The sequence below is a fragment of the Rana temporaria genome, chromosome 7, assembly GCF_905171775.1.
Source record: "Rana temporaria chromosome 7, aRanTem1.1, whole genome shotgun sequence".
NCBI lineage: Eukaryota > Metazoa > Chordata > Amphibia > Anura > Ranidae > Rana > Rana temporaria.
Window position 1 is genome coordinate 51,644,026 of NC_053495.1, and position 13,624 is coordinate 51,657,649.

General features: G+C 44.3%; 1 protein-coding gene across 1 annotated transcript in view; it reads left to right on the forward strand.

Annotated features, from left to right (window-relative positions):
* Window positions 1-13,624, forward strand: part of CFAP92 (cilia and flagella associated protein 92 (putative)) — a 176,763-nt gene that overhangs the window by 155,476 nt on the left and 7,663 nt on the right. The window contains exons 16-17 of the mRNA XM_040359356.1: window positions 3,108-3,307; window positions 11,401-11,564. Of these exons, the coding sequence (XP_040215290.1) occupies window positions 3,108-3,307; window positions 11,401-11,564 (364 nt within the window). The remainder of the gene's footprint in view (window positions 1-3,107; window positions 3,308-11,400; window positions 11,565-13,624) is intronic.

A 13,624-nucleotide genomic window follows, 5' to 3' on the forward strand; every position in this document is an offset into this window, starting at 1 on the left:
AACATAAACTTGAAGTTCATTTGGCTGATGGATCCACACCTCGGTCTGGGCCCGTTATTCAAGAGACTTTACCTATTCTTACCATAACTGACTCGGGCCATCAAGAATTCCTGTGTTTTGATGTTCTTTGCTCACCAATATTTCCTGTAATTCTGGGAATCCCCTGGCTGCGGGCACACTACGGATAAACTGGAACACATGGAATATCTCCTTCAAGTCAACCTACTGCCTTCAGCATTGCATAGTGCCTAAATCTGTATCACCTTCCGGTTGCCTTACTGTCCAGCCAGTTTCCCATACCAGCCAAGATGTCCCTTCAGTTAACCATGACTTCCTAGACATTTTCGATAAAAGGAAAGCCGACACATTACCACCATATCGTCCTTACGATTGTCCAATCGAGTTGTTGCCCAGTGCGGAGATCCCTTTTGGACGAATATTAGCACTTTCAGAGACTGAGCTTGAGACCTTACGTCGATATATTGACGAGAACGAGACGAGAATTCCCCAGCTGGTGCAGAGATCTTCTTTGTGGAGAAAAAAAGACCACACCCTCAGGCCCTGTGTGGACTACAGAGAACTAAACAAAGTTACCATCAAAAAACGTTATCCTCTCCCTCTCGTTCCTGAGCTCTTCCAGAGATTTTGTACCACAGAAATCTTTACTAAAGTAGACTTACGAGGCGCCTACAACCTTGTGCGCATTCGGGAGGGGGATGAATGAAAGACCGCCTTTAGAACTTGCTTTGGGCATTTTGAATATCTTGTTGTGCCTTTTGGACTGTGTAATGCCCTGGCGACCTTCCAGCATTTTGTGAACAACATCTTTAGAGAATTCCTGGATAACCTCTTGATCGTATACTTGGATGATATCCTATCCTTATTCTCTCTGCCACCTTGGAGCTACATAGAACTCACGTCCAGAAGGTATTATCCACACTGAGAGAACACAGGCTCTATGCAAAATCAGAGAAGTGTGAATTTGAACAGATGTCTATACATCCAAAGGTTCGGGGGCATTGCTAATTTTTATCGAAGATTCATCAAAGGCTTTTCTAGCATTATTGCTCCAATTACTCAACAGACTCGCCAGCATACCTGTTTACAGTGGTCCTAGGAGGCCCAAGAAGCTTTTGATAAGCTAAAGGCTTTGTTCACCTCAGCTACCATTCTGCTGCCAGATCCAGCTTTGCCCTATGTCTTGGAGGTCGATGCATCGGAAGTCACCACAGGGGCTGTTTTTTTTCTTGCACGTCGGAATTGCATACAGACAATCGGAATTTCCGACAAGAACTTTTCCCGTTGGAAAATTCGAGAACCGGCTCTCAAATTTTTGCTCTCGCAAATCCAGAAAGAAAAAGTCAGATGGGGCCTACACGCGGTCGGAATTTCCGACCAAAAGCTCACATAGAATTTTTCTTGATGGAAATTCCGACCGTATGTATGCGGCATTAAAGGCTTAAGTGTTTTGTAGGTCGCTTAAACTTTTGCTGCAGTTTCCTTGCGCCTGATATCTGCCATTTGAGTGAGTCAGTGAGGGTATCCGTGAAGTATTACACAGCAACTATGACATAGACCATCCTCTAGTAAATTGCTCAAGAGCAGTAAGAAGTGCCTAAGTACACTTTAAGGAGCTGTAGGCAGAAGTGGTAATAGTGCAACCTGTGGTGTGATGTAACACCTAGTCATCCTCCTGTACTGAATAGTGGAATTTTACCACCAAGTTTGAAAAATATTCACTTGTATAGTGTTAAACTTTTCAAACATTATTCCCAGGTTTCTTTTAAGGTATAATTAATACGATTTAGAAAAATTGTAAGAAGTCAGGGTGGGCATACCACCCCGGAGGGGTCTCCAGGGTCTAAGTTCCATAGGGATGGACCACTGCCCTGGACCTGTATAGCACTCTGCAGCTAGCTACACCCATTGCACTGCTGGGGTGAGCTCCTATGAAGGTTCCAGTGCCTGAAGCAACATAACAGGCTGTCAACTGTCTGGGTACAGCTCCCAAGATTATACTGAGGTGGCAGTAATTTGGATGCTTCTATTTGTTGAATTAAAAGACAGTTATGAGTTGCTTGAAGAAAACAATATACAAATGAAGCAAATTTTTTTTTTTTGGAAGGGAGAAGAGTTCCATCACCTTAGGACTGTAAGAAAAAACTTGAGGTCTCACAAAGTGGGGTAGAATTAGAGGGGTATGCCCAGTGGGGCGTGTCCAGCAAAGCTTTGCCAGTGTCCAGTTGCCTGAAGGTACCAGCTATAACTCAGGGTCTATAAATACCCAGCCTGTGCCCTGTACTGTACAATTAAAGGTTCATTTTTAAGTGCAAACTTTATGATATTGTGAGCAGGGCTGTGGAGTCGGAGGAAATTTTGGGTACCTGGAGTCGGAGTCAGAGGAAATTTTGGGTACCTGGAGTCAGAGTCGGAGTCAGCAAACAATGCACAGACTCCAACTCCGACTAAATTTAGATTGTCGGAACATTTAGGAGTCAAAACATTTATCTACCGACTCCACAGCCCTGATTGTGAGCAATAATTTGTAAATACTGTATCTGCAAAAATATATTGCCTGGTAACAGGCTCAGGATACAGGTCATAGGCAGTAATTCCCCCTGCCCCCCTTAGTACTTTGTTCAACTTGTCCAAGCAGTCCATTGCAATGTCTGAGGCAGGTGAACGTGCCTTTTACTATGCAAATATCAACTTTTAGAAATTATATTTTAACACATTGGATAAGTGAATTTAGTTAACAGGGTGGTGAGATACACACTTTAGGTAGAAACACACACTTTAGTGTGTCTGCTGAACACTTAGTTCATATATTTAAACATTGATGTAAATAATCATATAAAAACATACAGGGTAACTTTGATAATTTGATCACCAAAGTAAAAACCATTGTTTGTAGGGTTGAATTATCTGGGAGACAAATGTTAATCTTTCCTGTTGCCTAAATAACAGCTAGACAAGCAGTGGAAAGTTCTGGGTTTTGTCAAGAAGAATCGTATAACTACTCCCACAAATTCCTTCATTGGGAACAATACCTAATAGTTTGTATGCATCTGCGGCATACGTTTTTATTGATGTTCTCTCTCTTGTAGATGATCATTTTAAGGAAGAACAAAAGGCTGCTCAAAGTCCTACAGAATATAAGCAGAAAATGAAGTTCTATCGATGTCTACCACAGACTGAGTTAACTTCGCAGGGACCTCAGGCCAGTAACCAGATGACTAAACTCCAAGGATTGTTAAAAGACAAAGAACCTAAAGTAGCTCTGCGGAAGCCTGGACTAGCACTGAAGGTATAAGCTACATGTACTAATAATATATTCAATGGAGTTTGACATGCTGAAATTACAGCAAGAGCATGATGCAGGGCTGGGTTTTGCCAGAGTAAAGAAGATCTTTAAGAAATTCCCAAGTTTTCTATCTGCAGAATCTTTTAAAGAAGTAACCTCTTAAGTAGGTACAGGCAGCGACATGTTTTTTTAAGAATGAGATGGCAGGATCAAATATAGGCATAGACCAAGTTTAGTGAACTCCTTTTCCACTGGATAGCTTGGCAAAGATATTGCAAGGAGTGAAAATCCTTTCTGAGGTGATCCAGTCCACGTAGAATGTCCCTTGTATTTGTTTTTCATATGGATATGTCTTTGAATGGTTTATAGGTCTTTTTGTACGCAAAAGGGCATCTTGAGATGAAAGAAAATCAAGCTGCACAATGCCAAGGCTATTATGGAGAGCAGCAGTGAGTTTTTCCACATTAGTAAGCATGTGGCATGAAGCTCCCTCTTCAGCAGTTTAAGCGTTTTTTTTTTTTTTTTTTTCTGCCTTGTCTAGGACAGGCATATTGGGATCCGACTTGAGAGGGGAGGCATTTTTGAGCCCTGGACAGAGATGGTTGTATTAAAGCTATTTTTGCCTGAGGAATTGTGACATAGATGCAGAGAATTCTTCTTTTGTCAAGTAGGTCACTTGTTGCGTACCTGAAATAGAGCTAGAATTGAATGCAGAGCCCGGTGTTAGTATTGGCTCCTGAGCTGGTACAAAGGGCACATTAAGTGTTGTGTGAGCCTTTAGCAGAGTGGATGTTCGGCATGCGGTTTTGTCATAGCTCCCGTTTGCCTGGTCTCAAGCATAGCCATGGTTGAGGGTGTTCCCCTGTTGGGTACTCACCAAGTAGGATGCTGAATATAGAGTACGCTTGTCTAGGAGGAGAATACAGCGACCTGGATGTAGACATTTTGTAGCAAATGCTAGTGGCAAAAAAGAGGAAGCGCCTGAATACCATATAAGGGCTCTAGGCAAAAGTGGTGGTACACCTGTGGTATGATGTAACACCTGGTCATCCACCTAAGACTAAGCTCTGAGAAACGTTTACACTGAAGTCAATACAATTCAAATATAACCCCGGTTATAGTAACAAAAGAATACAGAGTGACATGGTCTTTCTGAAAATGTATTCAGTAATAAAAACAATATCTACTCACATAATTGGTGTCAAAAGAAAAGCAACATGTCCAGAAATCTGCCAGAGGATAGAAAAGGGATAGCCTGTAAGCCATCAAGCTGTCAACTGGCGTGCTGGAGTGACAGCTTGCCAGCATCCAGGCTGACTGGTTTCTGTCCACTGGCAGTAGTGATTCATGGATACTTATTGTTTTTATTACTGAATAAATGTGCCTGTGATAAACCCTGTCCTGTGCCCATCTATACTGTCTTAGTGCCGGTTCACACTGGGGCAGCTTCAAAGTCGCCTGACTCTGAAACTGCCTCGCAAATCGCGACCTCAGCGTGGCTTGCAAACAACTTATATAATAAAAGTCAATGCAAGCCGCTCCAAAGTCGCCCTCAAGTAGTTCAGGAACCTTTTTCTAAGTCGGAGCGACTTGATTTGCTCCCATTAGTACTGTTCCATTGCACTGCATGGAGTGCAACTTGGCCGCCTTACAGGTCACCCCAACCGGCACTTACTGTCAGTATTGATTTCTAATCTTTAGGCCTCATGCCCACTGACATTTTAAAAAAACGGGCTGTAAAGCTAGTACAGACACCAGATTCAGCCGCGTTTTTCTTTCTCTATTCAAAATCAATGGTTCCCTATGGGAGCCATTGATTTGAATAGAGGTCGCACTAGAAGTCGGATCAAGATGATCCGACTTGCCAGATTTTTTTCCGTGTTTTTCATTGAATTCAATGCACGTTTTGCCGCGCTAGTTTTCAGCCGCGTTTTTCTTTCTCTATTTAAAATCAATGGTTCCCTATGGGAGCCATTGATTTGAATAGAGGTCGCACTAGAAGTCGGATCAAGATGATCCGACTTGCGGGGTGACTCGTGTGCGGAGAATCTTGAAGGGGAACCCCGCGCAAATTAAAAAAAAAATGTGTGAGGTTCCCCTCAGGATGATACAGACCCTTCGGTCTGGTATGGATTTTAAGGGGAACACTTACGCTGCAAAAACGGCGCGGGGGTTCCCCCAAAATCCATACCAGACCCTTATCCGAGCACGCCACCAGGCCAGTCAGGAATGGGGGTGGGGACGAGCAAGCACCCCCTCCCCTTCTGAGCCGTACCAGTCTGCATGCCCTCAAATCACCGTTGTCCCCATGTTGATGGGGACAAGGGTCTCTTCCCGACAACCCTGGCCGTTGGTTGTCAGGGTTTGCGGGCGGCGGGCTTATCGGAATCTGAGAGCCCCCTTTAATAAGGGGGCCCCCAGCCCCTCACATCATACCCCTACCCATTCACCTGGTGGTGGAAAAATGTCAATAAAAAAAACACTACACATGTTCTTAAAGTAGTTTATTAGGCAGCTCCGGGGGTCTTCTTCTGTTTTCTGCCGGGCACCACCGCTGTCTTCTTTCAGCTCTTTTACCAGCGGATAAGGGTCTGGTATGGATTTTGGGGGAACCCCCATGCTGTTTTTGCAGCGTAGGTGTTCCCCTTAAAATCCATACCAGACTGAAGGGTCTGGTATCATCCTGGGGGGTACCTCACGCAAAAAATGTTTTCATTTGCGCGGGGTTCCCCTTCAAGTTTCTCCACACACGAGTTGCCCCACAAGTCGGATCATCTTGATCCGACTTCTGGTGCGACCTCTATTCAAATCAATGGGCTCCCATAGGGAACCATTGATTTTGAATAGAGAAATAAACGCAGGACGAGGCTTAACACAGCGCTAAGCCTCGTTAAATCAGGTTTGCCGGCGTCTGACGTCTTTACAGCTCTAACGCTGGAGCTTCAGAACGCACTGGTCCTGTTTTTTTTTTTGCAGCTTAAAAAAGGCTCAGCCATTTACAGCTCAAAAATGTCATGGTGGGCATGAGGCCATAGGCTAACATGGAAGGCCATTTTTAAGCTGCAAAAAACGCTCAGAAAAGAGGCCTTAGGGAAATATAAACAACAATAGTGCACTGTACAGAGTCCACAGGTAGAGTTAGTGTTCTATAAAACCATACACTTTTGAGGATAGACATTAGGTAGGGTGCCAGTAGGTCTTATACAGGGATTTAAGGAGAATCCAAAGGCATAGGACGCTTTAGCCTTTTTCGAGGAACCCCATTGTTTCTTTTCCCAGAGCTGGACAGATGGTTGACTTGGGTTTGCCCGCAGCAGCTTCTGCAGATCTGCAAAAAGCAGCTCAAGATTTTTCAGAAGTTGATGCATTTTAGCCAGAGTGCAAAGTGTGTACCTTACTGATGTACGGAAAGAAAGCTTAAAGGTGAATCCCCATCTGTATGGGATTTCATGTGTCTATAACATCCAAGCATTGCTTGAGTTCCCCATGTTTGTGTATGGTAACTAGTGCTAGAGCTGCATGTATTTGATATGGATGTCCTTGCTCCCTGCGACCCCTTACTGCCAACATTGTTTTTTTTATCTGATAAAATTTAGGATTTGTAATCATGTCTCTGGTCTTTTCTGTGTAAGGACAGAGTGTATCTGATCTAATTCTAGCTTATGACTAGGTATTGATGGTGTTAATTCCTGAAACAAATCTGTAACACTTGAAGTGAGATAATTTAGACCAAGGGTGCCCAACCAGTGGTCCACAGAGCCCTCTAATGTGGCCCGCAACCTCCTGCTCTGGGATGGCGGGTCGGCAAGCACAGAATGCTGGTCCCTGACCCACCATCCCAGAGCATCAATGTTGCGAATGAACATGGCGGTAAAGGAAGCAAGTGGCTGCAGAGCAGAGTCGCAAAAGCCAATGCTTCCTGTATAGCACCGTCTCTCTCTACTGTATAGCACCGTCTGTCACATATGGAGTGATACCGAATGCACTCTGCCTGGGACCGCAACAGCCGGCAATACCTGAATAGAAGACTCTTATTAAAGGTCCGTTTATTACTAGAATCACAGTGTATATATTAAGTGTATGGCTGAAATCGCATTGCATTCGCACCAAAATGGTGCAGGACCCTTTTTTTGGTCCGCACTGGAATCGGATGGGTGTTCACACCCATCCAATCCGATTCCTGCACCATGTCATCGTTTGCACTGTGATCTGCAAACTGATCTGGGGGTATTAGCTTTACATTGACACCTGCAGTGGTTCTCAGATCTCACTGTGAACCGTTGTGCGATTCAGGTGCGATGTGGGACCCGCACTGAATTTTCACAGTTCTCGCATCGCACTAGTGTGAACCGGGCCTAAATCTGACTGCCCATAGAGTAGAGTGGGGCTGTGTCTGTGTTCGCTCAGCAGAAACTGAACAGACATGGGCTTGTCATCCACCCGCACTCAGCAGACAGATACCCCACTGAGTAAAGCCCACCCTGTGTCCTCTGTTTTGTCCCCATCAGCTTTGCTCTGTCCCCTTCTGCCCCCCCCTTTTTCACTTGCTCTTTGTCCCCAAAAATTCCTCATGAGTTTACCTCTCTAGTCTAGTCTAGAGAGTCCCCATGGTGTACATGCAGCAGGCTACATAATCAGAGAGCAGACAGCCACATAGAATGAGGCATCTAATCCACGTCCTACCTGCCACTGAGGATTCTCATACATTCCAGAACTTGTAACTGCTGGCCCTGCCCCCTGGTATCACTCTGCCCCTTCCTCTGGTTTTACTCCTCCTGGGCTCCCCCTCACCTCACTCGCCCGATTGTCTGTGCAGGACTGAAGGTGGGAGAGGATGGTCATAGGGCGGGGGAGAGGATTGGTCATAGGGAGGGCGGGAGGGAGAGAATGAAACGAGTGGCCATCATCTATCTTGCAGCTTACTGGTAGAGAGGAGGAGAAGGAAGGGCTGGGGGAGCAGAAAGATGTGTGTGAGAGGCAGCAGCTGAAATTCACAGTTCCCAGGGCTGTGCTGCTTCTCACCGTGCACGCCATGTCAGCTGTTCAGAGTGAGGTACATATGGGAGTCATGCCGATATGCTAATCGGCCTAATTAGCATAATAATCGGCCGATATATTGGTCGACTTCTAGTATATATGGGCATATCTGTTCTGTAGTGATTACTGGGCTGCTTTAAACTGATATGCCATTGCAGTGCACCTGTGGGTTACTTGCACTGAGCCATAGACTTCTATTATTACCTGCAGGTTTGATGTGCTTTCAGAAAGTGCACCACACCTGCAGGATATAGGTGCACTGTCCTGCACCCACGGTGTGGGTAAACTGCAGCGCAGAAGTGTGAAAGCAGCCTTAGGCCCCTTGCAGACAATCAGTCTCACCCAATCGGACCCTTCATTCGCCTCCAAAGAGCGGCAGTCGTAAACGGACTTGTGTCCAATCCGATCTGCTAAAAAAGAAGAGTAGAGTGGGCTCTATAGAGTAGGGCAGGCTGTGTCTATGTACGCTCTGCATATGCAGAGTTAAAACACAGACCTGCCATTCATTGTGGCCCACAACCGGTTACCAAGTTGCTTAAGTGGCATTTGCTCTTCGAAAGGTTGGGCACCCCTGATCTAGACTCTGGGAGAGCTCTTATTCTTAAAGGGGAAGTATGGCCAAAGCATTTTTGGGCATATATCTCCTATGGATCACAGAGGTGAGTTTTTTGTGCACTTCTGTGACCCGTTTTCAGCCATCAGCGATCACTCTGCCAGTCCAGGCTCGAGAAACATCCCAACCTAATGGCTGGGATATGCCCAGGAGTCTGGACCAGTACCTGACTTAGGCTCTTTACCAAGATCGGACATGCGGTGTGTCAGACGTCATATGACGCCCAGTCAGGATAACAGAACCACTCTGCTATATGGTGGGCGGGAAGCGGTTAAAGTGGTATTAAACCCAGAAGTAAACTTCTCTTATATTGCAGATTAACAATTTTTAGATGTGGTGGCAACATTTGTTTTCTTTTTTAGACTGTATTTCTTTTATTTTTCACCCGGTGATCTGGCTAGTAAGTCTGTTGTTTTTCAACAGAATAAGCTCTTCTGCAGATGTGTCGGTTACAGGGTTGATAAAAAACATTTATCACTGACAGAAGAGCTTACAATGAGCAGCTTTTATTAAAGTAAAAACTTTATCTCAAAAGGATTTTTTTCCTGTTTGCTGTAACTGCCTTTAAAGCATTAGCTGGAGTTTGGCTTCAGTTTGTTAGTGTATATAAATCTGCTGGTGCATCCAACGAGGCTCTCCTGTGCTCTTTCATCCAGAGGGGAGGCCCTCTAATACAGGAGATATGTTACTGGCCAGATTTACACTGAATCATGAATCTTTGAAATCATGCAACTTCACTTAAAATCGCACGATTTCAAAGCCACGTGAGTGCAACTTGGCTGACATCTGTGCAAGATGCACCTGAAATCACCGAAAATAGTGCAGGAACTTCTTTTTCAAATTAGCGTGGCACAGTAAAGCCAGCGTCACACCGATTTGAATGGTTTCATTGCCGACAATAGGGTGTGATTAGTTGCTCCAATGTTAAGGGGGGCTAAATGTTTGGTAAGCTGCAATATATCACATTTTACTTTAGAGAAGGGCACCACTATTCTAGGCTGAGAAAATGGAGCAAAAGGGACACCAACTCCTTTGTTATTAAGAGTATGCTGTGTCTGTGCCAGAGATGACCCAGAGCAGTGTGTTCTAATTCTGCCCACCTCCCCGCTCAGCTGAGAGAAGAATGGAGGAGGAAGAGTTATAGAATAGACTAGGGGTATTGAATTAAAATTCAGGTAGGTCTGGTCACTTTTTTGCGGCCGAGGTCCAAATCTCAAATCTGTGCCATGAAAGATTGCATGTGGCTACTTTAGTTTTTTTGGCGCAAGCCACGCTCTCTGGAGCTCTTGTTACGGTTTCCTCCACACATTCTGGTTATACTCTGTTAATGTAAATGTCCCTAATAGTGTTCCCCCTTACAGCAGTTGCCCCTACCAGACTACCCCCATAAATCAGTTCCTGTCGTCAGAGTAAGCCCTTATAACAGGTGTCCCTATCAGAGTGCCCACTTACATCAGGTTTCTCCATCAGAAGACCCCCTTACATCTGGTGTCTATCATCCGTATGCTCCCTTACATCAGAGTGCCCATTTACATTAGGTGTCCCCATCAGAGTGCCAACTTATAACCAGTTTCTGAATCAGAAGACCCCCTTACATCTGGTGTCTCTCATCCATGTGCCCCTTACATTGTTTGTCCCCATCAGAGTACCCCCTTTACACCAGGTGTCCCCATCACATGAGGTGTGCCCATCAGAGTGCCCCTTTACATTAGGTATTTCTGTCAGAGTGAACCTCAATGGGACATTTCAGACCTCGAGGTTTTGATACTATATACGATACTCGGAAATCCATGGTTTTCCCCTCTATCGGGCTCTCATGGATTAGTGCCATTCTACTTGTGATATTCTGGCTACCTTGGAAGGAGGTTTTCTGCTAGTCCTAGGTATTCTGCATGGGAGCTGGACACCTTTTAACATTTGGGTCCTTGTGTTTCTTTGGGAGGACTTCTTCTGTCCGCCCTTTGTTTTGTGTGGTTCCACCCAATACCTGGTCTTCGAGGTCAATCAGCACCTAGCCAGTATGTCCTTAGGAAGCAATTTGTTGTGAAACACGTTGACAAGCGTGCATTGAAGAGTTTATGGACCTGACTTTTCTATACTTATCTATATCTTTTCTGCATATTGATGGACCTTTCACTATTCTATATGAAAGGATGCATGCCTGTAATTGGGTATCTGTTGACCTACTGTCTAGTAGAGGGTGTTGCTGTGTTTTTATCATGTTTGTGGTTTGAAACAATTTTGTAATATAGATATATGTTTTATACATATTGCCTCATGTTTTGCCCACAAAGTCTGTTTTTTTTTTTTTTGAGAGAGAGTTAAGTGTTACTCTCTCAATCCTTCTTTTCTTTTCTACTTAGATGCAATTGTTAGAAATGTAGCTCTTGGTCAAATGAAAGCATTGCATTAATAATATCATGTGTTTAATTCTTATGACATGTAGCCAATCCCAGCCTTAGCTGTGATGCCGAATTCAGAAGAACATATCAGCAGGGGATTTATTCCTGGGGAGCTCAAAGATCATAGCTTGAAGTGGAAAGACAACATAATCCCACGCCACCACATGGAGCATGAAACACTTCAGCAACTGAGAGGAAAAGACTTTGAGTAAGTTAGTTTCTCTATTTACAATAGTGTCATTAACCACTTTCCCACCGGACCATTTGTCAGCCTTAAGACCAGAGGTGTTTTTACAATTTTCCACTGCGCTGCTTTAACTGGTAATTGCGCGGCCATACAATGTTGTACCCAAACAAAATTTGCGTCCTTTTTTTCCCACAAATAGAGCTTTCTTTTGGTGGTATTTGATCACCTCTGCGTTTTTTATTTTTTGCGCTATAAACAAAAATAGAGCGACAATTTTTAAAAAAATGAATATTTTTTACTTTTTGCTGTAATAAATATCCCCCAAAAATATATAAAAAAACATTTTTTTTCCTCAGTTTAGGCCGATACGTATTTTTCTACATATTTTTCGTAAAAAAAATCGCAATAAGCGTTTATTGATTGGTTTGCGCAAAAGTTATAGCGTTTACAAAATAGGGGGTATTTTTATGGCATTTTTATTAATATTTTTTTTACTAGTAATGGCGGCGATCAGCGATTTTTTTTTCCGGTATTGCGACATTATGGCGGACACTTCGGACATTTTTGACACATTTTTGGGACCATTGGCATTTTTATAGCGATCAGTGCTATAAAAATGCATTAGATTACTATAAAAATGCCACTGGCAGTGAAGGGGTTAACACTAGGGGGCGGGGAAGGGGTTAAGTATGCCTGGGTGTGTTCTTACTGTGGGGGGGGGGGTGGCCTCACTAGGGGAAACACTGATTTTCTGTTCATACATTGTATGAACAGAAAATCAGCATTTCCCCTGCTGACAGGAACGAGAGCTGTGTGTTTACACACACAGCTCCCGTTCCCCGCTCTGTACCGAGCGATCGCGTGTGCCCGGCGGCGATCGCGCCCGCCGGGCACACGCACGGGAGTCGGGGGCGAGCGGGGAGCGCGCGCGCGCGCCTCCGGCGGCGCGCACGCGCCCCCTAGTGCCGGCTATACGATAGGACGTATAGCTACGGGCTCTCGCCCAGGAGAGCCGACCTGCCGCCGTATAATGACGGTGCGCGGTCGGCTACTAGTTAATCACAGAAACATTCTTCTGGTTCCCATTCAGAAACATGACTTCTACTCCTGAAGTGGGTGCTGATCTCAGATAGACAAAATAACATTTTAATTGGCTGATGATCTGAAGCAAATGAGATTATGAATGCATCCTTCAGGTTAAAGGAAACTTGTAAAAGAAACATAGGCCACCATTATGGACCATCATCAAAAATGCATTTGCCTAGACATCAAAGCTTTGAGTCACTGACCTAAAACATGCAGTCAGGAGTGAACTGCTGGTCTGCATACATGTTACAGATCAATAGCAAGTAATGTTATGAAACCATTGGATCAGCAGGCATGTACAGTATGTCACAAAAGTGAGTACACCCTTTACATTTTTGTAAATATTTTATTATATCTTTTCATGTAACAACAATGAAGAAATGATACTTTACATTGTAGCAAAGTAGTTAGTGTACAGCTTGTATAAGTGTAAATTTGTTGTCCCCTCAAAATAACTCAACACACAGCCATTAATGTCTACTGTCATAACAGTTAAAATGTCCAAATTGGGTCCAATTAACCATTTCCCTCCCCGGTGTCATGTGATTCGTTAGTGTCACAAGGTCTGAGGTGTGAATGGGGAGCAGGTATGTTACATTTTGTGTTATCGCTCTCACTCTCTCATACTGGTCACTGGAAGTTCAACATGGCAAAGAACTCTCTGAGGATCAGAAAATAAGAATTGTTACTCTACTACATAAAGATGGCCTAGGGCTATAGGAAGATTGCCAAGACCCTGAAACTGAGCTGCAGCACGGTGGCCAAGACCATACAGCGGTTTAACATGACAGGTTCCATTTAGAACAGGCTTCGCCATGGTCAACCAAAGAAGTTGAGTGCACATGCTCAGTATCATATCCAGAGGTTGTCTTTGGGAAATAGGCGTATGAGTGCTGCCAGCATTGCTGAAGGGGTGGGTCAGCCTGTCAGTGCTCAGACCATACGCCGCACACTGCATCAAATTGATCTGCATGGCTGTTCTCCCAGAAGGAAGC